The 26,559-nt window shown below is 50.4% G+C and overlaps 1 protein-coding gene across 1 annotated transcript in view; it reads right to left on the reverse strand.

Moving 5' to 3' along the window:
• PRIMA1 (proline rich membrane anchor 1) overlaps nt 1-26,023 on the reverse strand; it is a 49,990-nt gene extending 23,967 nt beyond the window's left edge. The window contains exons 1-3 of the mRNA XM_080933508.1: nt 25,623-26,023; nt 24,725-24,847; nt 19,345-19,480 (exon numbers count right to left, since the gene is read on the reverse strand). Coding sequence (XP_080789634.1) covers nt 19,345-19,480; nt 24,725-24,817 — 229 coding nt within the window. The 5' untranslated portion in view covers nt 24,818-24,847; nt 25,623-26,023. The remainder of the gene's footprint in view (nt 1-19,344; nt 19,481-24,724; nt 24,848-25,622) is intronic.
• Between the last annotated feature and the right edge of the window lie 536 nt (nt 26,024-26,559).

Raw genomic sequence — 26,559 nt, forward strand, 5'->3', positions numbered from 1 at the left:
GCCATCTCTGCTCAAAACTTAACCTTTCCTTTCTGGTAGTGGGGATTGAACTCATGGCCCTGCGCATACTCGGAAGTCTCCCACTGAGCAACACTGCCAGCACTATGAGAGGGTCTTTTCCCATAGCATCGCCACAAGGAATTCTTCCACTTTAACCCAGTGTCATCCCAACCTTCTCCAAGCCCCTCAGTCTAAGATCCACATGGCATTCAGCCCCTGAGCACCCAGGTCCTGCCACCCGCTCTTTATTTTTCCTGACAGCTGGCCTCCCAGGTCAGCATAATCACTGCTCCATCAGCTTCCTTGGACAGGGACATTGATGGGGGCTTAGAGGTGACGGCTGTCTTCCACAGACAGGGTGATGCTACAGAGAGCAGCCCTGCCCACCAACTCCAGAAATCCTGTTTCTGCACTACCCACGCCCCTGTAAATAACTGTACCCCACACCTGGGCTCCTGCAAGGAACCCATCGGGCCATCCAAACAGAAAGGCATGAAGGCAGGAGACAACGTGCTAGGAATAAGTGGGGCCTCGGAGGGGGTAAGGGGAGGATAAGACACAGGGGGTGAGCAGGATTGGAATCATTATAGGCATATATGAATTCCCAAAGAATACACTTAAAAAAATAAAACAAAAAATCAGTCACCAGGCATAAGCTAGGCACTGTCCCATGACTCCTAACCCCACCTCCAGCTTCCCTTTACTGGCCAGCTTCTGGATGTTTCTAAAACTTTTGGTTCAGAACTGTCACCCCTTTCCTACGACCCCTTACAGATCCATGTTTTTATAGCCCCTTCAAGTGAGAACAGGCACCATTCTGCAGAAATGCTTCTGAGTCAGTATTAATGAAGCTACTTTTTTTGTTGTCTTTTCGTAAGAACCAAATGGCGTGCCACAGGATGCACCACAGTGCATCTACATCCTTCTTCTGAGACTCTTCACAGATGTAGGGCACCTCGGCCAGTTAGTAATTTCCAAACCCCAAAGTCCGTTTGGTACCCACAGTCGAGAGGGAGCTGTGTTATCTGCATTCTTGACTCCCCTCCCGTGGAAACCCACAATCTCTTAACAGGAATAGCACGGCGCTGCTCGGCACTGGCATTTCACTGATAGCGTACAGATGCTATTGCTTCTTCTAAAATCCAAATCCTGCTGAAGTGACCAGAGAACAGAAGATGCCTCCTACTTTTCTATGCCTCCCTTCCCTCCCAACCCCCACCGCATCCTGACCCTGCACTGCCTCAAACTTCCTTAATCAGCTCTGCTCTGGGCCTTGGCTCTCAGCCTTGCTATGGGGCAGTGTCTTGAGCTGCCGTCATTCTCCAGAGAACAGAGGATCTGGATTCTTAAATGTAACGTTTCTCTTACTGGTCAAGGGTCTCTTTTCTGTTTTGGAGTATTGTATATGGCTGGTTAGGCGGTTTGTGTTGTTTCTAATATGGTAGTCAAGTTGTACTTCTTAGGGGCAAGGGCCCAGTCCTAGACTTGGATAAATTTTAATCCAACCCTTGGAGAATAAAGGAGAGACAGTGTTGTCCTGGAAGATGGAGAGGAAAGAGCTGTATCCTCAAATCTTGGGGCTGCTGTTCACTGGCCTTAGCTTTCATGCTGAGCCTGCCTCTATCCATTCCCCTTTAAAGACCAATCAGCCCCACTGTTTCAAGTCTGGTTGGAAGCTAACCCCACACTTATTCTGTGCTCCAGACCCAACCTATGCCCAGCTCCTGGCCTGTGTTCGACTCTGACTTGGCATCTCTACTCAAATGGTTCAAGGGAGGCTCAGAGTTCATACGAGACAATGAACTAACTCGCCATCTGCTCAACCCAGGAAGGGTAGTCCTTCCTGATGATCCACACAATTCAACACTTAGCCATACACTTCTTCCTAAGGGTGGCTCAGCAGCCTCCTACCTGGCCTGCTGTTTCCCAAGTCTCCCCTCCCAGTCTCTTCCTCACACAGCAGCCTGAAGCAGATGGCTTTCACCTCTGCTCTGCAGCCTCCAGAGGCGTCTTGCCAAAGACGGCTTGAACCCTAATCTCCTAATCATGGCTTTGTTAAATATTGCTTCCATTTAAGTCACTTCCCTTGTCGGGAAGAATCTAGAAACCTCCTGAACAGTAACAGAGCTCCTCATAGCTAGTATGAAGTGCAAGAACTTCCGAGGGGAAGATGGATGGGTTACGGGATGTGTGTTAGGAGGTAAGGGAGGGGAGTCAGCTGTTACCTCACTGCTGCACCTCAGAAGCAGTACCATTAATTCCCATAAGCCCTGGTGTGTCTCACACCCTCACCCTCACTCCACTTCCACAGAACGATGAGCAGTTGGGTGGAAATGTCAGAGCTGGTTAATCCCACAGGGCTTATAGGCTGCAGAAAGCATCTTAGAGTTGAACAGGAAGATAAACTGCTTTGTTGCTATACGGCCCAGAATGTTCTCAGAGATGAGATGAAAATCCTTTGTGTATTTCTGACTGTGAAGGAATCCGGGTCCTGGCTTCAGGGAGGAAGGAAGGATTAGACTTCACTTGGTGATTTGCTTGTGTTTAAGGCCCCATGGGGAGCTAGCCTGCCTCCTGCTCTCCTTGATGATGAGGGGTGGGCACTTAGGAACAATGGGCTCCATCCAGGTCAGAACGGAAGCATGGAGGAAAAGGAATGGAAGGGGAGAATATGGGTAGATTTGTTTTATATCTCAAAAATAGTAAAAGAATTTGGCAGGTCTTTGTGTCATTGAATAATACCATGACAGAACCATGAACTGAACAAACAAACAAACAAAAAGCCCCAACGTTGTGCTTTATAGATGTCTTTGCTCTCAGAAGAATATGGGGTACATGCTATGGGGCCCCAGTTCACCGCTCTAAGGCAGCTTATGACATACTTCCTGTGTGTTTCCCATCACCACTGGATAGACTTCCTGTGGGATCCCTTGGAGTGTCCTGCAGAAACCAAACCCTGATTCCACAGAACCCTGTTCTGGCCCATTTCTCTTATTTCCTTCTGCTTCCTCAGGGGGACATTCCCTTTGTCCTTATATATACCTGAACCAGCTCAGCTCAGCTCTGCCTCTAGAATGAACCAGTCAGGATGACTAATGAAACTATAAAAACCCTGTGGCCCACACAGGACTGTGTGGGTCTAGTGTGAGACAGTACCATGATCACAGAGCAGAACTGGAAGCCTGATAAATAACTTCCTGTCTTGTAGCCCAGCTAAAGTCAATAACCATGGCTAACCAGTGCAAAGCAACTTGTGATAAGCCCTGTGGACTGTGTTCATAGATAGACAGACTCACTACATACCTTCCTTCAGGCCCCCCAGAAATGCTAAACTCTGGCTCTCTGGACCAGGTCTTCCATATTTGGTGTATGCATATAAATGGTTTATGAATCAACCCAGATTATCATACAGAATCATACAACAGCATGAAACTGAATCATCAAAAGACATAGTCAAGACCTCCCCCCAACAGACAACAAAGTGGGTAACTGAGAGTCTCCCCCTAAAAGCAAAGATTTGGCTCTTCATGGAGTACCAGGCAAGGTTGTGAAACATGGCTACTTGGAAGGGAGGCTTGCAGGGTAGGAGACTCACATTTTGTGATGAATGGCACTTACCAAACCTCTGACTGCTGCCCACTCTGTGCCAGGGGCATCCCCTCTCCAGCCAAATGCAGGAAAATAGCCATCCCAACAGTTCCACATATGCCCAGAGAGCATTTGTCATCATGGTAGGGAACTACTGTAGCAAACTCAGCTCAAGTGAGAGGGAGAAGGTTGAAGGAGACAGGCTCTGCTCCTGAGACTGGGGATTCAGGTGAACCCCTGTTCCCCAACTAAGGAGACTATGAGGAAATGACTAATTAAAGGAACACAGAGGAGAGAGAGCATGGAAGGGGGGCAGAAGGAATAGTGAGAATTTCACAGCCCTGCCCAGAAGTCCAGTAAGGCATTTCTAACTGGTCAGCCTATCATTTCCACTGCACACTTCCCTACACGGGGTGGGGGGGGGTGGGAGGTGTTCTGTCGGAGAAGCATCCAGAAAAGACTCTGCCCTTTCTCTGCACCTGTGGACTCCAGTTTGGTTACCACATGCCAAGAGCTTTCCAGTCTAGCCCAAGGCATGTGAACCTTCACTGGGATCCTCATGAAAGGGACAGGGGAGGACATAGATACCACTGCCAGGTCATTACAACTGGTTCTGCTAAGCTCCAGAAAGGCCCTGTGGTCTAGCAGATGACATCTCAGCATGCAGCTTGGCCATATTTAGAGAGACGAACGGAGGGAAGTATAAATCATGTCCCTAGAAACACGGCTGCAAACCAGGCCAACATCCCGGCACAGTCTTAGAAAGATGGTTGCCACAGTGAGGCCTCCAACACAGACACACAAACCAACCGGCAGGGACTTGGCCTCCCTCCATTCTGGAGAGATGGATAGTTGCTATGCAGTGCTTAGCCCATGATTCTCTTCAAACTTCTTCTGGGAACTGTCACATGGCTCTGAGTCATCCAAGTCTAACAGCGGTCTACCACCTGGACAGAGTGACGGCGTCATCCAGCCCTATGTTCTCCACGTTCCAACTCCCTTCCCACTCACCATCAATGCCATCGAAGCCCATTCCTTTAGGCTTTCCTCAGAGCCCCGAGTCTCTTTACTGGCTCTCCATTTGAAGAGGACCCAGCTTGTGCAGTATGATCCTGAATGGGTTGGTGCCAGCATTCTTGTCTCACCCTAGGACATTTCTTCTCCTGTGAACCACTGTCTCCTGCAGCTTACAGTGCCCAGCGGTGTGATCTGTGAGATTCCTACAATCTGTGGTTGTTCCGTTCCGAGGTTTTGCATATGTCCCCCTCTGCCTCGTAGGTTCTCCCCAGACTTCTGAAAGATCGTTACCTCAACAACTGGCCTGCTTGGAGATGTTCCCTGCCTCTCACTTGAAGCTAATCTCCTCATAGTCTCCATTTTGGCCTCCACTTCAGCCAGTCACTGACACCTATGTCTCTCTGCTTCTTGAGAGCGGCTTTACAATCCTGACCCTGCATCACCGTATGTATCCCCTCAAACTCCAAGATCACAAGAGCCCCTTTCTCTTTTCTCGTAGGGTGTTTGGAGAGAAAAGTAACTGGTGTACAGGAATTCTTGAAGTCTCTTCTGTGTCTTCAGAAGCCATTACCCATGAGGTGACATGGGACCCTGCCCTGGACCAGACAGCTCTGTAGATGCTGATCTCTGGTCCTTAGGGATGCAGTTGAAGCCAATCCAGACTATGCTGCCTGATCTCAGCATTTAACAGTGGTGACAAATTCTCAGCCTCACTGGGGGTCCCTGATGTCCCCACCTAGCAGGTGTGGAAGCCACACCCCCTCTTTCAACTATGCTACCACCAGATCACAAACAGGCTGCTTAGTTCAAGCTGGTATAGAATTATTCTGTTTTAGCAGGTGAGTCTGACTTAGCTCCACTATCTTGGACACCATGACATCCTCTCTCACTGATTACAGCTATTCTCTCTGCTCCCTGCCCTGTCTATGTCCTTCCTCAGTGTACGACCCATCAGCACCCGATTTGCTCAAAAGTACATACAACAGGTTCCCGTCTAGAATCTGAACCCTGCTAGTGGCATTTGGTTCCAGGGCCATCTCCTCTCCCCTGAACCACTGCAACAGCTCCTGACTTGTCTCCCCATCCTCTCCACAGTAGAACAGCGAGGGAGGAAGTAGGGAAGACAGAGGTCCCCTAGGGCACCATCTCCAAACCCTCAGAGTAGGCCCACAGACCCCTACTTTCTCTGCCTCTCTCTAGCCCTCGATTCTCACACTGCTTTAGACACCCTGGGTCTCAGGCTGCTGTTCAGCTGCTCTGATGACTCTAAAAGCCCAGGCCTCAGCCCTGGCTGCTCTCTCCATCTACAGTGCTCTCCCCAGTCCCTATCCAAGCTTCTCTCAGACACTGTCTTCTCTTCCAAGTGACCCAGGCTGCCCCACACAGCTCCCCCTCACACCACAGCCCTGCTCTCTGTAGCAGACCTGCTGCAGTCTGGCTCGAAGGATTAGCACATTGATTACTTCTGGTGTTTATCCCCTGCCAGAATGTCAGTTCTGAATCCATTTTGTCCTAGAGCATATTCCAAGTTCCGAAGACATGTTTAATAAAATGTTTGAATGAGTGAAAGTTGGCTTGCCCCCAAATGCTCTCCCTCAGGCTCCTTGGGCCTAGCCTTAGGACCTCCATTAGCATGTGCCTGTAACAATGTGGACCAAAACATCTGTGGGGGCCTTCAGTGGTCTTGACCACACCCCTGCTGGCTCTCTTCCCTTGGTTTATGCTGTCTCCACTCTAGGCCAGTACATCTTCCTAGAGCCCAAGCATCCCCTTATGGCCAAATGCATCCTTCCCCATTTCACATGCCCTCAGGATCTCTCTGCCTTCTTCTTGAATTCCCTGGGTTCTGCAAGTTTCTATCACTGATTGGCTTCCATGGCTGGCCCCTGAGGGGAAAGACCCACTTGTTCGGGCCCCAAGTGTCTCCTCCTCCCTTGTTCTGCTCCACTCACAGTGTTCAGGATCTCTGACTTCAGATGTCTGGGGGTGAGTCACATGGGGCGGTACATGCTCACCTTGTGGCTGCTCTAGCAAGAACTTCCACCCTCAACTCCTGCCTGCCTTCTGGCTCCGCCCCACACACTTGGTGCTTTCCTCAGACTCACCCCCAGCTCCGAGTCCTTGTGAACCTCAAGCCCTGTCTTTACCTCTCCCCACTTCGGTCCTCTCTCCAGTCACCTCCGTGAGTCTCATCCCTTTGTGAATGGCTCCCACGGTCTCCTCCTGAGTGACAGCTGAGGCGTTCTCCTCAGTGTTAGACTCATGGCTCTTCAAGGCTCTGTGACAAATCTGGAGTTAGACTTCTGTTGTCTCCCTGCTCCTACCCAAGAGGCAGCTGATCACACGGGGAGTTCTTTCTCCCTGCCATGGCTGTTGAGGCAGCTTTTCAAGCCCCTTGTCCAGCCCTGCCTGGCTGGGCTGCAGTTCTAAGCCCTGGCCCGCTACTCTCTAAGCTTTGCCTTCAGCCTCTGCCATCCAGCTTGTGTTTACTGTACTTCCTGTCCCATCCCTGTTAAGGCACCTCTGGCCTTTTCTAGCCTTTATTTGAGACTTGTTGTCCTATCTCTGCCTGTCTGACAGTTCCTCCAGGAGACCTGCCCCAGTCAGGTGCCTTCCTTCTGGCTAACCCTAGAGATGGGCACTCTGAGTGAGTAGCCTCCTCTCTATGCAGCCTTCCTCCACTGTCCCGACATCTTAAACTCCACCTGAGACAAAACACGATGCCATGAACCTTCCCTGTGGGTGTCCTCAGCAACACCCCACTTGGCCATCCTCAGCCACGGTGAAGTACTGGGCATGCTCAGAGCTATAGAAATGTTTGCTACATAAATATTGTGGAGTGTGTGTGTGTGTGTGTGTGTGTGTGTGTGTGTGTGTGTGTGTGTGACGTGTGAAGGTATAATTGTATGGTCTTGTAGGTATATTGCACAACATTTATAAGCACGCATTGCTTTTTTTTCCCAATGTGAGTTCTAGAGATAAAGCTGATAGTCATCTCCCTAGACTACTTTTCACTTCTTTAGGTAGGAGAGAGAGAGATGTGAGTTCACAGTGGGAGCCCAGAAGGCAGAGACCCGGTGAGTCTGACTGGGGAAAAGGTCAGCCATGGTGGTCCTATTAGAAGAGGGTAATCACTTATGGAAGATCCTTCTGGGACATGCTCCCTCTCTTTCCTGGGAAGTGACACTCCTGTTCATCCGCTGTGACTATGTTAATATGACAACTAACTCTCCCCTGCCGTACCACCAAGCCAGTGGCTCTCGGGTACCAGTCTCTCCTACTGCCCTAAGCTCCAGGGCCAGGCGTGACAGCATCATACTTGCCCTTTGCCTTCTCCCCTCCCCTCCCTGCAGGTGTCTCCCGGGATCACCTCCTAGGGACCACTTGCATCTGACTCCTTGCTCAGCATCTGTCTCTGGAGAAACCTAAATCAGACAGAGTCCCAAGAACCGCTCAAATGCGGCAAGCAGGAACTGATAAAACCCAAGTCCCGTGCTGGCTCCTCTCTCCTGGGCAGCTTCCCCTGTCTACATCACTCGGAGATGTGTTTCTGCACACACCGGGCAAGCACTCGCCATGTGTCAAGCCCAGAACCATCATTGGGGACAAAGACATACAAACAGTCCCTGAGTTTGGGAATAGGAGCAGACACTTAGTAGGGCTAAACCAGCGGCTCTGTCCTGGACACAAGTGGGGCATCCCAGGTGAAATTTGTAATAACATTAATGAGCTGACTCACTGACAGGACCTCTCCCTTACCCCCCACGAAGGGTGCTATCCTAAGCATTGCCTTGACTCTCCCAACTGCCCATGAGTACAAATGAGGTTCTTGCCTCTGTGATCTGTCAGTTGGTTCCAAATCACTACTGCTGGGCAGGGAATGCAGACCCCGGGAAGAGCTTGAAGTTTGTAAGCAGATGTGTTCTTGCTTTAAGCATGAGGCTTCACACATCTCCTCTCCCAATTATCAATTGCTTTGGGGAAACCAAGTCAACACCCAAGTTTCCAGCACCCCACGCTGTATCTTGGCTATCTGTGAATACCAGCTCACAGCTCCTTCCCAGCAAGCACTCTCCCCAAGCCATGTGTCCTAATTGATTGGCTTCTCTTCTAATTGATTGGTTTCTCTTCTAATTGATTGATTTCTCTTCTAATTGATTGGTTTCCAATTTGTCTTCGTTTGTAACTGAAAATGAGGATAAGGACATAAAAACGGAACACAGACTGAAGCAGATAAAACAAGATGCAAGCCATTTGCATCTGGAAGCATGTGTTTTCCTTCCGACTCCCCAGTAGTGTGTAAAGAGGGAACCGGGCCTTTTTCATAGCCACAGTTGCTACAGCTTCTGAGGGAACCGCTTGCAATGCCTGCTCTCCGTGCTCAGCTGGGAAGGCAATGGGTCTGGAGGGTTAATAAAACAAGGTACACCCTCAGTACCAGCTCCTGCTGTCTACTGTCCTTGGGAAAGTTCCAGACTTGAGAGACCTGGGGCTTGGTCCCAGGTACCTCATTGATGGATCTTCTAAGTATGAGTCTTCTTGGGGTCAGGCTTGCTAGAAGAGAGGGACCAACTTGTTTTGGTGAGATGGTGGTTGGTCTTTCCACACCAGGGTCAGGGACAGGTGATACCCAAGAACTGCCACTTCAGAGTCAAGGCCACATCTCCCTCCCCCTCCAGCCAACACACTGTGACTGCAGCCTTGGCACAGGTTTGAGGCCTCACAGAAGCCGCAGAGTGTGGTGTGGGAGCACGGTGCATGGAAATCAACAGATGCTTGATGAACAATTTGTAGGATGGCCTCAGGTCTCAAGGGGAAAAAAAAAATCCATCTTCACCCAGGGGGAACCCTGGCAGAAATCTCAAGTCTGTTTTCCCCATTGAGAGCTGAACAAAAGAAGCCAGTCCGCTGGCCTCAGTGAAGAGGGTTCATCAAGCTCCGAGACCCACAAATAAACAAAGGAGACATAAGGAACAACTTGATTAAGGTGAAGAAGGATCATGCTGGCCAGTGCTTGTCACTACCTCAGTAGGCAAGCTCAAGGAGACACAAAGGAAGAAATGATGGAGGTAAGTCTTTGAGGCCACAGATGGACAGTGCGTAATGAGCCTTGACCCAGGCTATTAAAGATCTCAAAGCCTTATCTGGGTGTAGCACCATGCTGGGATGCCCTGGACTGAATGTAGACTAAAATGTAAGAGTTGGCCCATTTTACAGATGGAAGAACAGAGTCTGAACCTGGGAAGTCCAACTCTGCATTAACACAGAGTAGAAAGCAAGATGCTTTCCAAGTCACACGGCTCCTGGGTGTCTGATACCCACACTCCATATGGCTCACTCCATGTCTAGCCAAGGGCAAGGTCGGAGGCATCTACGGCCCTCCATGGGGAGACTGGCATTCCTCACAGAAGGCAAGGTGATGGGGGTGAGTTTATCTGCTGTGCCTATCAGCTTTGTGACCCCAAGGGCAAGCAGACCACGCCTCCCTCACACTATGACCCAGGAGAACTCTAGTTGGCCTGTGATGAGAATCTTTGCTATTCGGAGGTTCAGTGGATCCAACCCCATATTAATGCTGAGGGTTTCAGAGCTTAAGATGAAAGTAGCTAAAACACAGGAGGAAAAAATAAATGGGTTCATGATTCTTCTTGGCCCCACCTGATCTTTACCACCAGCCTACTGTGAAATTACAAACAAGGAGAGGGTGCAGCAGGTGACATCCTCCACCCAGTGACTGATCAGAGCACAGCAGCATCCCTACATCCCTCTCTCCCAGCTCGGGCACAGCCTTCCTCAGCTTCCTCTCCTTTCGTGTGCTCTCAGGTTCACGAGTGCCGGCGGCCATCCTGCATCCCCTCAGAGTGCTGCACACACATTGTCTTCCATTTTCCTAAGCCATGTCTCTTACTTTTATTATAGCTCCTCCCACCATCCCAGGCATACATAGTAAACTGTAAGCTCCACGGCTTTACCCTTCTGCCCTGGTTACTGCATTCCCAGAACCCAGCCTATGCCTGATGCATAAAAGGTCCCCAAAAGTATCAGGGAACTGTGCTGTGTCCAACATGGGCTAACGAGCTGGAGCTGCCACTAAGGACCCAGCGACTGTGTGAGTCTAGGCAAGAATCAGAGCACTAGCCACTCAAATACACACTGAGATGATTGCTGTAAAGGAAAAAACCAAAGAACACATGTCTATAGGACAGCGTGGCCGCCAAACACACCTCAGTGTCTCATGCCTGTAATGTCAGCACTAGGGAGGCTGAGGCAGGAAAAGCATGGTCCCAGCCTAGACTGGGCTATAAAGAGAGTTTGGGGCCAGCCTGAGTCTATCTAAAAAAGGTGGGGGAGGACTTAGGATGTAGCCAGCTGAGGGCATTTGCCTGGCAAGTTCGAGCACTGCAAAAGCAAAAGTCAAGAGCATACGCACATATGAACAGGTAAACACACACATGTGCGTGTACACACACACATATGAACAGGTAAAGGCACTAATGAGAGTACATGCGCGTGCTCAGGTATACACACACACACAAAGAAAAGGGGGGAGGTGAATCGTCTGACCTTTTCTGACCCTCCTCATGGAGAGTCAAGGTCTAATCCCCACTCCTTGATGGGTAAGTGCTGGCCACCTGATTCCACGGAACATGGAACAAAACACAAGAGGCACACTGTTCTGTGCCTTTTCTTGGCCACACTGTCAAAAGGAACACAGCTTCCGTCTGCCTTGCAACCTCGAAACCTAGCCTCCATGTTGTGAGGAAGCCCAGACCGCACAGTGACGTCGCACACAGGTGCTCCAGAGCATGGCCCAGCAGAGGACTCTGCCAACAAGTGACCAAAGCCAATATGAACTGGCATACACTGGAGGGAAGTCGTTGGAATGACCCACCCCCAGCCGGCTCACTAACGGCTTCGTAAAAGACACATGGGAAGAGCATCCTGGCAGGATGCAGTTCACCCTGTAATCTGGGTCTGGGAAGAAACAACCCTTCTGTGGGTCATCAATGGAGGCAGCTGTTCTGCCTCCACAGGAAACCAGATAGGGCGGGTTGAGGTGAGATCTGTTTGAATTAATGTGCGCTCCTCAGAGGCGGGCTGGCTTTTGCAGCGGGGCAGCCTGGAACAGCTAACTCGCCCTTTCTGAAGCTCCAGTCTTTGCACAGAAAGTGAAGATAATGCCACTTATTACAAAGGAGCGTCGGAGGGTTCGCCGAGCTCCTGCCTGCAGGACCCAGGAGTAAATACTGATTTCTTTCTACTGTTCGAAGTGAGGGGAACATTCTAGCTGAGCATGGTGCTACATGTCTGCAAACTCATTACTGGGAAGATTGGGAGGGTCTACAGTCCTAGGCCAAGCTTTTCTACAATGTGAGACTCTGCCTCAAAAATAAAATATTCTGTAATGTTCACGGTGGTTTAATTGGGATCTTTTTGCTAATGCACAATTCCTGGCACATCGGGGGCCCAAGTGGCCCTATTCCCAGCTCTACCACTGATGTGTGGCCTTTAGGGGAGTCACTTAACCTCTCTTCTGATTTAATTAAATAAAGGCAGAAATAAAATACATCCCAGGGCTTTGAAGTCCTCCGGCTCTGTGGACACACCGGCTCATGCCTCTGCTCTGCCGTAGCTATTTCTGGCTTTCTGCCTTGAAGCCGGTCTCACATAGGAGGTGCGTATGCTTTTTCTTGAGAGATGGTGCATGGCTCTTCTTCCCGTGGCCTGAGAAAGCAAACTCAGGTCCTCCGTTCTGGTGGCTGTCATGGGCTTTGCCCCCCACACCTTCTAGAAATACCATCGTAGGGGTGCAAGGGGGATCCCACTTTACTCTGAGGATCACAGGCTGGAAGGACTGCCCTAGAAGGGATGTGAATGGAATTCTCAGAGCTCTTTTTTTTTGTGTGGCATCTACCTAGCTGGTAAGAGCTCACTCCATCCCAAGTTTACTCTCAGCCAGGTTCCAGAATCTACTAGGGGCTGCTGGTCTAATGGTCAGTGGCCTAAGATTATTACAACTGTCAGTCTTAATAATTTGTTTTTGAGACAGGGGTCTCATGTAGTCCAGGCTGTCCCTGAACTCACTACATAGTCAAGGATAGCCTTGAACTTCTAATCCTCCTGCTGCTGCCTCCTGGGAGCTGAAATTGCAGGTGAAAATCATTATTCCCAGTTTAACCCAAATAAAAGTTTTATTATCTCATGCTCCCCTCCCCCCCTCTCTGTGGTGATAATGATGATGATGATGATAATGATGATGATGATGTATGGAGGTCAGAGGACAAATTACAGGAGTTGCTTTCTCTTTCTGCCTCGTGGACCCTGGGGATCGAACTCAGGATATCAGGTTTGGCAGCAAGCACCTTTACCATCTCACCAGCCTAGCCTTCACATTTCTATTAGCTGCCACTGAGTGATATCTGGGTTCCAGGCTCCTCACGATGCCATGTGACACAGAGACCATGTGACCACCCATATGTAGCAGAAACAGCTTCTTGTCACTCATGTGTCTAATGAGCAAAGGTTACCAGGCAGGAAAGCCAGGCTCTGAGTCACAGCTCTGCGGCACCACAGAATTCAGCTAGGGTGGCATAATGAATCTCCAGTCTACTTCGAAGTTCCTTCCCAGGTGAGAAAACTGAGGCCTGGAGAGAGCTACGGATGGCGGGGTTTCATGGAGCCAAGGGAAAGGGCCTCCTGGGTCTCCAGTGCTCTTTGATATAACTGCCATTTCTTTGCACTCGGCTTCTCAGAGTGCCTCTATGCCAAGAGTCAGCCTCACTTGAGATGAGGGATGAGTTCAGATTGTCCAACCCCATGATGATCTACTACTGAGTGAGGAATCCTGGAGATGAAGCCCAGCATCTTCTTAAGACAGCTTCCCAGAGGCTTCTGAGGGTCCTGCTTTTTTAAGACCCCGCTGTGGTACAGCTCCCACACACATACCCAAAGAGTGATTCCCCCAGGCAGGTGCCCTTCTCTCTGGGCAGAGCATGCAGAGCAAGTTGGCAGCAAGTAAATACATTGTTCAAGAACCTTCCCTGGCATGCCAGCAATGGTGTTACATGTCTGTAATCCCAGCACAAAGAAGGTTGAGGTGAAGAATCTCAAGTTTGAGGCTAGCCTATACTACATACTATTTCAACAGACTAACTCATCCACCTACTCATCCATTTTCTCACGCGCTCACTGTCACACACACGAACTTCTGCATAGCAACAACTATGGCTGTGCTCCTTCCTAGTGAAGGGAAGGGTGAGGGATGTTGGGACAGTGGCACAGAGCTGGGCCCTACAGAATGCAAGGCACCTGTGGCCCACACATACAAATAAACATGACCCAAGTGAGCACAACAGAAAGCCATTTTTAAAATCACCTTGGCTTTGCCAGAGACCCAAGTCTGAGAAGTTTCCCCACCCAGAGACTTTGGGCGTTTAAACCAGGAGAGTCCTGGGGAAACTGAGATACACGGATCACCCTGAGCAGCAAGGAAGTGGCTGAATGCTGTTTGCATGGTGAGGGAGGGCTGCTCTGTCATGAGACCTCAAGGATCCAGAAATGGCTTCTGATGATTACTTCCATCAGGTCTGTGCCAACAGATGCCAGTCTCCCTAAGCAGTCTACTCCAGGCACATGTCCCCAGCCCTTGGGCCATGGGACATTTGTTCCCTGTCCTGTCAGCCTCTCACAAGACTTCCTCCTCATATTCTGCCTCCTTCACTGACCATCTGGTGAAAGATGGAGACGCGATCACAGGCATTTCACATCTGAAACCAGAGTCATGCATTGCTGGCGCAGAATCTCTTTCAGAGAGCTTGTCAACCAGCAACCGTTAAGGCAGGAGCTCTCCTGTGCTGTGGCCAGGGATGAAGACCTTTCTGGCTAAAGAAAGTCTTCTTGACTTGGGTGACAGGGAATCCCCTTTGGATAACCCTTCCTCAGTAGCATCCCTTCAGCCTTGGAGTCTAGATGGTGTCCTCAGGGTGCTTCTTTCAAAAATGATTTCCATTGGATGTGCAGCAAATGCAGTGCCCTGGCCAGGATTTGGGAATATTCCTCTCCTGTGAGATGCCTCAGGGTGTGTGTGTGTGTGTGTGTGTGTGAGAGAGAGAGAGAGAGAGAGAGAGAGAGAGAGAGAGAGAGAGAGAGAGAGAGAGAAGGAGAGAGAGAGAGAGAAGGAGAGAGAGAGAGAGAGAGAAGGAGAGAGAGAGAGAGAGAGAGAGAGAGAGAGAGAGAGAGAAGGAGAGGGGGGAGGGAGGGAGAGAGAGAGAGAGAGAGAGAGAAGGAGAGAGAGAGAGAGAGAGAGAGAGAGAGAGAGAGAAGGAGAGAGAGAGAGAGAGAGAGAGAGAGAGAGAGAGAGAGAGAGAGAGAGAAGGAGAGGGGGGGAGGGAGGGAGAGAGGGAGAGTGTGTCAGCAGTGACATGGGTGACCCATTGCCTATTTTCTAGATGAAGGACCTGTAATGTTGAGGGGGATCCTGGAGTTGGGTGCCACAGGGGCAGCAAAGGGCTAGAGAGAGACCGAGACTGGAAGACAGACACCAAGAAGGAATCCCAGATCATCATCATCTGAATCCATTAATCACAGATCTGAGAATGTAGCGTTATGATTCATGAACTCTCTCTCTAACTTTTGTAATACATAAGTCCCTTCCAGAAGTATGTCTAAAAAGAAAGGGAAGAGGGAAGGCAGTGGGGCAGGAGATGGTAAGGACAATGTGCAATCACACACACACACACACACACACACACACAGAGAGAGAGAGAGAGAGAGAGAGAGAGAGAGATAGGAAATCGCTGTAATAAAATCTATGACTTTGCTGTAGAAAGATGGCCATCAAACTCTTACTCTGGGTGGACCATCCATATTGTACCAGTGACCTGCCAGGTTAGTTGTTCCCACTAATGTGGCAACGGCATGACCATTCTGGAGTTAACCATTCAGAAGGAAACTGGGTTTGGTACTACAAAAGTGGTCAAAAGCCCATATTGTAGACCATGAGGAAGTGACCATTGTCATCCTTCTAAATGGATATTATCTTCCTGCACAATCTTTGAAATGTTTATGTATATGGAGATGGGAGAATTTTGCTTGTTTGTTTTTGCTGTGCGTGGGCAGCTATTATTGCATTGAGAACAAGTGTTCAAAGTCTGGCCCTCGGTGTGCCATGTTGATCACTTTCTCTGAGGATCATGTGGTCTAGAAAAATGTAAGGGCCTGAGGAAGGGATGGAGTGTTGTGGGATGCTGTCTTCCAGGCAAAGACTGGGTTCAGCAATATTCTGTCAAGGACAGGAGATGGGCTCACAAAGTCCCAGTCTTCTCTGAGGATCTGTAGCTAGTTAAGATTTGTTGAGGGAGAAAGAGACATTTTCCCCAGTGGTGTAACCACTGGGAAGTTACCCACAGCCCTGGAAATAACCTCTCATCTGTGCTTCTAGAAGTAACTATAACAAAGCTCACTGGGGCACCAACACAAAGAATAAAGGATGTGGAAGGAGGAGAGTGAGTGTCTGGGTAGTGGGTCAGTGAGGACTGGGTGGAACGGGAGAGGGTGATGCAGGCTGATTAGGATCACAGTCTATCGCAGACAGAAGGGTCATTTCTGAGGCTGCTAAGCTGCTGTTTCCACCACACTGTTCTCTTCTCTTCCAGAATCACCTTCCTGCCCAAAGCTCAGCTCTGCCCCTTTACCACACAGCACCCTCACCCCCCCCCCATAGGATTCAGCCTGGTTTCACGTGTCAGAGAGCTCTGGGCATCAAATAATCTCAAGACACCCCCCCACACACACATACACAATCTTGTCTGGCAAATCAACCCTACCATGCACTCCAAGTTGTTAAAAGAAGTTATTGTCTCTGAAGCAGGGGGTGCCATGGTATGCCATCTGCCTGCCTAACCCCTTTGTAGGCTCATCACTATACACACAGTGTCCTTAAAGATGGCCCATGTCCCTGCCATACTGTAGATGTTAGACAGCACACAGTGCTCAAACATGTGGAAGCTTTTTCAGTTTGGATCCTAAATGCTCTCCAAGAGCCATGTGTTGACAGTTTGGTGCCTACTGCATGAAGCAACTGAGATGGGACCTTTAGGAGGTGAGGCCTAGTAAGAAGAAGTTAAGTCATTAGGGCTATGACCTTGAAGGATACACTGTGGTTCCAGGGCTTCTCTTATTCCTTTTGCTTCCTGGCTGACAGACTGTGACCAGGCTTCCTCTGTCATCCATTTTCACCATGACAGACTTTGTACTGACACACCTGTCTGGATCACAGGGTCAAACAACCGTAACTGAATCCTCTGAACCGGAGTCTACAGGAACCTTTCCTGTTACTAAGGTGATTATCTCAGGTGTTTTGTTACAGTAACAGGAAGCTAACACAAAATTTGTAACGGCAACTCTCCCAACAATATAGCATGCCCCTTTCCATTCTCTTATAAGCCTTCTGATTATTATCTTAAAGCACTGGCTTGTTTTCATCTGTTTGATTTTAGGGACCCCTTCTATCTAAGCAAGTAGTCCTGGTTTCTTGTTTACTCAACTTCTATAAAGAAGCCTATGGAAACCAGGACGAAGATACCTAGAAAAGCAAAGGAAAATGAGAGGTGGTGCTTGGCTATATGGAAATTAGTGAGGCATCATGGTCCACAAGGTGGGATGTGGCTTGCTCACTGAGGCCTTAGGGACCCACGGGGCTGGAAGATCTGTCCCATAGCTGCCCCTTTTGGCCCTGCTGTGATTCGGATGCCATTTGCCCCAGCAAAACTTCTGTTAAAACTTGGTTGGCTGCCAACACAGTGGCATGCGGAGGTGGTATCCTTGAAGGGAGATTAATGTCTTTCTTGTGGCACTGGGTGGGTTCTCTTGGAAATGGAAATGCTACAGAGCAATCAGTTCTGGATAGCTCTGTTTCTGTCACATCTGCACACACCAGCCCACCCTTTGGCCCCGGTGTTATTAAAGAGTGAGAGGCCCTTACCAGATGCTTCCCCTTAGTCTCAGGTATTCCAGCCAACTTAACGCCTTTTCCTTTACAAACTACTCAGTCTCTGGTATTGTCTCACAGCAACAGAAAATGGATTAAGACAACCCCACTGAAGATTGTGGGATCCAAGATGTGTCTCATACAGCCATATCTCCCAGCCTCTGCCGTCCTTTGTTCATGCTATACTTTCTACTTGGATGTCTTTCTCACACAACCTCCACATCAACCCAGGACAGTTCCATTTATCTTACAGACCGGGGTCTCCATGAATAGTGGGTCATGTAGCAATAATTGATCCATCACCCCAGCCACTGCTTACAAGAAACAGCTTCTGCCCCAAATGGAAGACAGTAGGAAGGCTAACTTGACATTTAGAAGTAGAATCTGGCCTAACCAATCGGGAATTTCCAGTGTCCCTGCCAGCGATTTCCAGGTCCTCACAGACTGCCCTATGGGTGTCACTGATACAACACCTTCTGTGGATCCAGTGGTCACAGAACAGATTATCCTCCCCTGTCCAGGTGAGTGGCAACACAGGAGGAGTCGAAGGGACCACAGCTGAATTGGGGGAGCTACCATATCTCAGCACAGGGACCTGAGGGGCAGACACTGGGCTGAGAGGATGACTCAGGGAAGGAAGGTGACATCTCCAGGGACAGATGCTAGTTCTTAGCTCAGGAAGATGGGGTCTCTCGGGATAAGCAAGCCAGAGAACACCCAGGGGTAGAAAGATGCTGAAGGTTGCCAGAAGGCTTGATGAAATTTGGTTCTCACTTAAACCTGCATCCGGGGGAATCTCAGACGATTCTAAGCCCTGCCCCAAAGGCTGTAGCTCATATAGATTTAAAGTAAGCAAAAGAGGCTGTAAATAAGGTTATTTGGAGCTATACTCCCAGAAGCACAGGGTCACAAGGAGCTAATACAAAGGAAAGAACCCACACAAACTGCAAAGATGGCCCTGCCTTCTGTATTTCCCACTAGGTACCAAGAGGCTAGACACAGCCTAGCAGAAATTAAGTTTCATCAAGGTTATTTTAAAACACACTCACTTAATTCGGTGACAACATGATCATTGGTATGCTAGAGGGCAAACCTGGAGAGACCCATCTATAGATAAACATCACGAGAGACCCCAGGACCCACCACTTACATGCAGAGAACTTAACTATGCAGAAGGCAGGATTGAGGCCATTTCTGGGTAAAGAAATGCTCCTTTGTTTTCGTTATTAGGCGATTAAATTGTTCAGAAATGCAGTCACCGAGGGAGGAGGCAAGCCCAAGAGCTTCAGCAGGTTGGATTCAAATGGCCAAAATGCAAGAATGGATCTCTGCTCCCAGACCTTTGCCTTTGGCTCTACCCTAACTGCCTACTTAAGCAGGCACTGGAATTGAAAATTAAACTGTGTGGGTGGGGTATTTAAGATCGTACTGAGCAGCTGCCCCCTTTAAAGATCTGGCCCTCGGAATGTTCCAGGCTGGGTCACTTATCAAATGGAGATTGACTTTTATCCGATTAACCGAGGGAGAAGCATCCTTCTCCGTCTTGCAGGGGCATTCTGGGGGAATAGCATTCTGCAGACTGCAGGGAAAAGTTGGGTCTTGGCTTCTCTCCCGCTCGGCCAGTGGAAAATTACAAAGAAGGCAGAGCTGTCCTCTGTCTGTTCCTGGGCCCAGGAAAATATATAGAGTAACATGCCCCCCAAAACAAACAAACAAACAAACAAACAAACAATGAATGAGTCTTCACTTACCTGGGGCGGAGAGTAGTCTGGGAGGTGGCGGAGGTGGGGGTGGAGGGGGAAGAGGGGGTGGGGGCCGGCACTGGCAGATGTGTTGGCAGCTGTCAGTCACCTTAAAGCAAGACTTCTGGGGCTCAGCATGCGTCACCTGCAGATATGGATACAGCCAGGAGATGTAGGAGGCCACAAGGCAGCTAGAAGCTGAACCGAGCCTGCCCCCAGGTCCCTTCCAGGCCACAACCTGGGGATTTGTCACTAAGACCAGAGCAGCGGAATAGACAGGAGTCAAAGGAGCTATTCCCAAAGAGCAGCAGCTGCTCCATCATCTAAATCCCCAGACCACGTCTATCTTCCTGAGAATGTACAAGCTGAGCCCTTGCCTTTCTAGTTTCAGCTGCTTTAGCCTGCCTGTGTCTGTCTGGGGCTGGATTCTCCCATCCTGGAGAGGAAACCTCCCTGGCTGAACCTTTGTCTGCATCCCATGTGACCAATGGACAGAGTAACCTCCCGATGCTCTCTGTATATCAGCTGAGTGCTTTGTGGGAAATATACTTACCCAATCACCCCAGTCCCTCCAGTGACCCCCCAAGTTCTTCCTCACTACTCAGAGGACCCCATGGCCTGAAGTTATAGCCTAAGTAGCCCTTGGCAAGCTCTGTGCATCCTTCTGTCCCTCCCCAACTTTCCTGTCATCCTGGGCCATCGCGTTTGCTATCCTGGTGGCTGTCCTGTTCTCCACCTCACCCTTTGCCACCATTCAGCTCTGCTCTCATTTCCCCAGCCAGGCCGATCTCCTTCTCAAAGGTTTCCTGGTACCCTGGCTCACTTCTGCTACTTAGTTTCAGCCTGTCTTTACCATGAGCTATGCCAGAACAGGCCTTCCTATGCCTTGGTTCCCCTCTCATTATTAAAACCTGACACCCAAAGGAAGGGCCCAGCATTCACAGAGAGCTGGCCAGTGAATGAAGGAACATCATAGACTAGACCAGAACCCGAGCCTTGTCAGTCTGGGCCTGGCATCTTCCCGGGATGGGTTTCTGGTTCCTTAGTCAGCTAGAGACGACAGTTGTCAGGTAGTGTTCAATGGTGTTTCCTCACTCCGCAGCTCTGAGACATTCCTGCCTCTGCCTTGTCTGCGACCAGTGAACTGAGATTTTTGCAAGGGACCCGGGCCTGGGGTGTTTTGCTTTAGTCTCCCAGTCAAACACAGCCTGAGAACCATGGGTCAGAGAGTCGCCAATGTCCCTCCATAGACAGGGGATTGTAAAGCCAGGAGTCCAAAGCTGGCTTCAAGACAAGAAGAAAAGAGTTGGGGGTAACACGGTTGCCTCAGTGAAAGACATGATTTCACTGAGGAATTATTATGGCTGCATGTAAGCATTTAGAAACACAGAATTCCAATGTTCCTGCAACTTCCTCCAGCCTGCCATTACAGCTGGGGACCCTAGAGTCCCTCTGTTGAGTGAGAGAGGCTTATAGCTGCATAGCGGATATCAGGGTGGCAATGAGAGGTTGGACCAATTTACATCCCCAACTTAATATCTAGGAGGTCAACTGGCTCTTTTGGACCACCTCTTAGCATTTTTAAAGGGCCACTGACTATGTTTCTGACCCTGGAAACAGTCCTGTCTCCCAAGGCTACGTTGCTATTCTTGTAGCGACATGACTCAACTGTCAGAGTCAGGGTAGACACTCTTCCATATGTCTGAGCCCAGTCCCCAGTCAGGCCTGACTCCTGCCCTGCTCTGGATCATCACTGTCTAAGACTCTGAGCTCAAGCACGCCCAGCCAAAGCAATTCTCTTCCCAGTCTCTCAGGCACACTGAATGCAACAGAGTTCAGGAGCGGCACGTTGGTTTGACCTGGCCAGACACAATGACCTATTTTTTTTTCCGAGATCATTCTCAAGAGTGAAGACCTACAAGAGTGTTTTCAATATGATTAAATGACAGACAAGATCAAATGATAGACAAGAAGATTGGAACCAAATTTCAGGGCTGAAGGAGGAAGAAATAAAGGAGTTCATTGCATCTTAGAAATCAGTGGATCCTGGTCTCTGTCATGTGAAGGCTCGAACCTGTCCTCACAGAAGGGCCAAGAAGATATAAGATGCTTATTAGCCATACAACAGGCAAGACAAGGGGTCAACAAGCTTAAATGATATGCCCAGCATCAATCAAACACTGTCCAGACCCAGTGACCACCCGATGCTTGTCTTGGTTGCTTTTCTCACTTGTGGTGTCAAAATGTCTGACTTCGGAACTTCAGGAGGGAGGACTTCAGTTTGATTCACAGCTCCAGAGATAGTCCTTCATGGTGGGAAATCCCTAGCAGCAGAAGGCAGATGTGCCTGGTCACATTGCGTCCACAGTCAGGAAGCAGAGGGACATAAATGTGCACACGGGGAAGCAAGGACTTTATTAAGATGAGGCTGGAGGACATTCGGGGGGAAGTTCTGGCCCACAGTTTGGCTGCATTTTGCCTGTGTCCCGAGGATGTGAGTGGAGCTGGATTCAAGGTCAGTTTGTGTGGCTCTCACATCCAGTGTGGATGGCACCTCCTAAACGTGTTCAGGATTCTCCTCTGTCTCACCATTCCCTCTGTTACTGCCCTGCGCCAGACATCCATGCCTACTGGGTAGCACCTGCCTCTTACCTAGTATTGCTAGGAAAGGTGTCTTGTTAAACTTGAATAACAGGCAAGCAGTAAGCATCACTATATCTTACAAATATCCCCCAGGACGGTACAGAATAGACTTATGCTAAAAGTGAAACCAGGCTTGGCATTTGCTCAATATGGCAGCCCTGCCCTTCTCCGAGTGCTTCTCTGCCATCTTGTCTTATACTCTGGAATCAGAATCCACCCTTCCTGGAGACCTAGGCTGAGATGTCTACAGTGACAGTCTGAGACAGTGTCATGTCTGACTTTTAACTCTCCATTGTGAGACAGTTAGGGGCTTGCCTCTCCTTTCCCTCCCCATGTCTTTCCATGCCTCACCCTTGCCCTGGGCTTCAGGCTGTTCCCTCTGTCAAATGTTTCACTGTCTGGTGTATCCAGAGCTCTGTCACATCTCAGCAGTGGCACCTCTGTGGGCGGTCTCTTGGACTCTTTCTCCAAGCTCCAGGTCTCAGCCCATTTGCTCCTCCTGAGAGCGTCGCCAGCACAGCCTGTGAGTGCCACTACAACTGGGACCACTAAGCCACTTGCTCATGACATACAGCCTGTCAGCTGGAGGTGCCCAGGAAAGGCTGCTGCTGGAAAATGCCAGCTCAGGGAGCTGAGCTGAAGACTCGGCTTCTACTAGGTCTGGGATAGCTTCGTGCCAGCACATGGAAGAGACGCATAAGACCAGATCCAAGACTGTCTCCCTAGCGCTTGCTTTAGATAAGGGCCCACAGGCATGACGGCTTCTGGAATCTTTTAAGGAGATAGGCCAGGACCACAGTAACTTGATGAGGCGCACTCCTGTCACTCCTAATAAATCCGCCAGCTTGTCATCCTCGTCCCTTCCAAGGGAAAATAAAACCAACCGAAGTGAATTTAGAAGAACCCTAAATCACAAAAGCTGCATTCCAGACACATTAAAAGGCAGGAGGGTTAAGGGACGACCCCACCCACCTTTGGCAATTTAAATGACACTGGACTTGAGCAACTCCTAACCATCTTGCTGTAACCAGAGGCTTTCACCAGTTTCAAAGGAATGAACTTGCCACAAGAGGGACCCAGATTTCTGGCCTCATCAAGCGGCCCATTAATCACAGGACGGTTACATCAGACCCATCCTTTACTCTCTGGAGGATTCTTAGGCAGAGCAATTGCTCTTGGAAGCAATGGTGGCTCCTAGATCTCTATGTTCGGGAAACTCCTAGGATCTGATGGATTTATTTTCTCCACTTAAAAGAAGCACACGACCTTATGAGCTAGCAGGCTTCCTTCTTCTTTCCTCCCATGTCCCTCCCTGAATCCAGCCCTCCTGCTTAAGAAAACCAGACCCATTCACTGCCAAGCCTCCTTCCTTTTCTCTGGCTTCCCTACCTCTATCATCTGTAAATGAATTTTCCACAGCTTCAAGCCAAGATCTAGCCCGTTCTACTTAACTGAAGGATTCTTCTTTAATTGATTTTCATGAGAATTGATTATTGTATTGAGTCTGAGAATCTGAAACACGAATGCACAAACGCTTTTGTAAACACTGCCTGGAAGACACCACAAAGCCGGGGCTTTGTTTTGTTTTGTTAGTCCTCTGACTGGGGTAGGGCAGGTGGTGATGGCTCTTCTCTTTAGAGCCCTCTAATGTACGTGGCAGCTCTGTTGTCCCTGTCATCCCTCCTCTCTCAGTCCTAGCTGAAAGAATTTGAGAAAGCAGAGAACTAGGCACCTGAGTACACAGGTGAACTCTGCAATGGGGCTCAGCTACAAGCTGAACAAAGAGACCTGGTCTCAGTGGTCCGAGTGTTGAGAAGTGACCACCCTGAATCCTGGGGACACAAGGCACATTTAAACAAAGCAATCCTAAGTCAGAGGCAGGCCAGGGCAGAGAAAGCAGAAACCTTGGCCTGAGCTGGGAGATGGGGTGACTCTGGAAGGTGATGGAAGTGGAGGCAGGGTGTCTGTCCACTGGATGGAACATCTCACATCCCAGCAACAGCAAGGACAGCTACTAACCATGTTCCCTGTGGTTCAGCTGATGTACCAGGCAAGCAATTACTGACTCCATAGCAAGCAGGAAGGAGAAACCCAGGATCAGAGCCTACGTGTGCTGATTGTTCGGTCACTCCACCGGTGAAGGACTGGGGTGGGCATGGGGATTCTGGGCAGGACTAGAGAGCATCCAATCCAGCTGTCTCTCTGCCTGGAGTAACTGGAGTTGGTGGGGGCTTGCTTGGTTTCTGCCCTGATGCCCAGGAGGCCAAAGGTGAGGGTTTGTCCTCTGGCAGTCTAGACAGAGAATGTTCTTCATGAATAGTGGGTCACCATCCACCTTCCCAGCCACTAACAAGAAACACAGTCCTTACCCCAGGTTGGAAGGCTAATTTGAAGTTTAGGGATGTGATCTGGTAGGAAACAAGGCACCATTGTGGGATCTTTTTGTTGTTGTTGTTTTTGTTTTCCTTTTTCTTGGTTTTTCCGCTATTGTTGTTTGTTTGTAAGTTCGTTTATTTCCCCCAAACACTTCAGTAGAGTTCACTATGAGGTCTTAGCAACTTTCTATATCAATCCAGTCTTGCCCTGCAGGCCTTAGGCCACAACTGAGGCTCTTTGCAAAGTTTCTTATTTTTTTCCGGGTCAGAGCATGTTATACTTGACCCGTTTTTCTTTCTCCCCAAATCTCCCCAGGACCTCTCAGTGGGTGGCTGTAGTGACCCTACCCCTTTCCCAGGAGGCTTCTCACCTGAACTAAACCCCAGAGTGGGTGCAGCGCACAGTGCAGCAGAAGTGAGGGCCAGCAGCAGCCACGGCGCAGCACCAGGTCCCGGAGTAGCATCTCGGCTCGCGGCGCCCACTGGTGAGCTAACTGTCAAGGGAGTAAGGCTTGAGTCAGGTGGACACTGCATAGGCAGGGCAGCAACAATTCAAGAACCAACGGGATGAGGACTCACTTGCCCCGCACTTTGGGGCACCTGCGCAAAGCAAGTCTTCATCTTTCCTTCCAGTGCGGACACACTTGCTGACCCTCGGTGCTTCTCAGAACTCACACCCTACCTATCATGGCGCACACCCCCTCCCCTTCAGAATACTGCATGCACAGCTTGATTCCATGCACGCCTCCAGAAACATCCAAACACACTTACTGAACCCCATACAATCCCAGAAACGGCCATACACAACTCTAACTAGGAGTACGCTTCAAACCCTGCGAGAATCGCTCACTCTGCCCGCGCACGCACTGTGACCCCCCATGCACCGCCGCCGACTCCCGCCCGCACACCCCTTGACTTTGCTTGCTGAGTACCACCAAATCACTCGCTGCGTGTAGTCTCTCTGCCCCAGGGACTTCACTGCGCACACTGTCACATAGGCACCTCCGTGCGTGTCCCCATTTGCCGCCCAAACCCCAGTTCCCGTTCCCGGGCAGGCGTAGGTTTTTCCTGCACGCCCCCATCACCGCCCGCACCCCTCAGATGCCTCACGCCACCTTGCCTGGTGGCGACCCCCACCGATCGTCGACACGGAGAAGGGAGGTCAGGGTGCCCCCCACAGCAGCTCTGTTCTCAGCGACCGGACGGCCCCCATTTAAAGCCAGCCGCCTCCCCAGTCCCCCGCCCTCTAGGCGGGGCCTCCAAGCTCACCCTGGCGGCAGCGCGCGCGCTCGGGGGCTTCACTTGCAGAGGACGAGCGCCGGGCGCTGGAGCAAAAGTTTGCGCGCTGCGTGGGCCTCCAGGGCAGCTGATCTGGGGGACCGGGGCGCGGCGCGCTAGCACGGGGCTCCAGGCTCTTCTTGGCCGAGCGCGGGCCAGGAAAGGCAGCCACCTCCGAACCCGTGGTCCCGGTCGGACTGCCCAGGCAGAGGGCGGGGAAAGTGTCCTCGGATCCTTAGCGAGCCGGCCGCAGGAGTCCTCCTTCAGCCCAGCCACGGGTCCCTGCGCCGCCCCGGTCCCCGCCCTTCCCGGTGGCGCCGAGCGGCTGCTCGGGGCGCAGGGTGCCCGGGGCCCGCGGGAGGCAGCGGGCGAGAGGCGCCGGCCCGGAGCACTCGCTCCGGCAGCAGGGCCGCGGGCGGAGGCGAAATAAATAATGCACGGAAAAGGAAAACAGACGTGAGCGGAGCCAGAGCCTCGCCCGCCTCCCTCCCGGGCTGCGCTCCCGCCCGCGCTCCCCGCTGCCGTGGCCGCCAGCGCCGCTGCAGTGATTCCTCGTCTCCATCTAGCGAGGCTATTGTGTATTGGGCGCTTAATAATTTATTTATTCACCCTAGAGGCCGAGGACTCCCAGTGACAGTGGCAACCTGCTTCTGCTTGCCCTTCCCTCAAGTTCACCCCCTGCGGAAAGGTGGTAGTAAGGTCTGACTAGTGGGGACCCTGCCTGCCTGCCATCCTCGCGGACGTCCCCTTTCCTCTCAGGTTCTGCGTGTACCGAGCTGGGATAGTTCTGGGTAGCCCTCCAAAGCAATGTGTCTGACCTCCCTCCATCTGGAAGTCATGATTTCGGGACATTTCTATTGACTGTGTCTTAGGAGGAGTTGCAACATTTCAGGGAAAACCGTTTCCCCGGGGCTTCTCCTCCACCACC

The sequence above is a fragment of the Micromys minutus genome (assembly GCF_963924665.1).
Source record: "Micromys minutus genome assembly, chromosome: 1".
Lineage (NCBI taxonomy): Eukaryota > Metazoa > Chordata > Mammalia > Rodentia > Muridae > Micromys > Micromys minutus.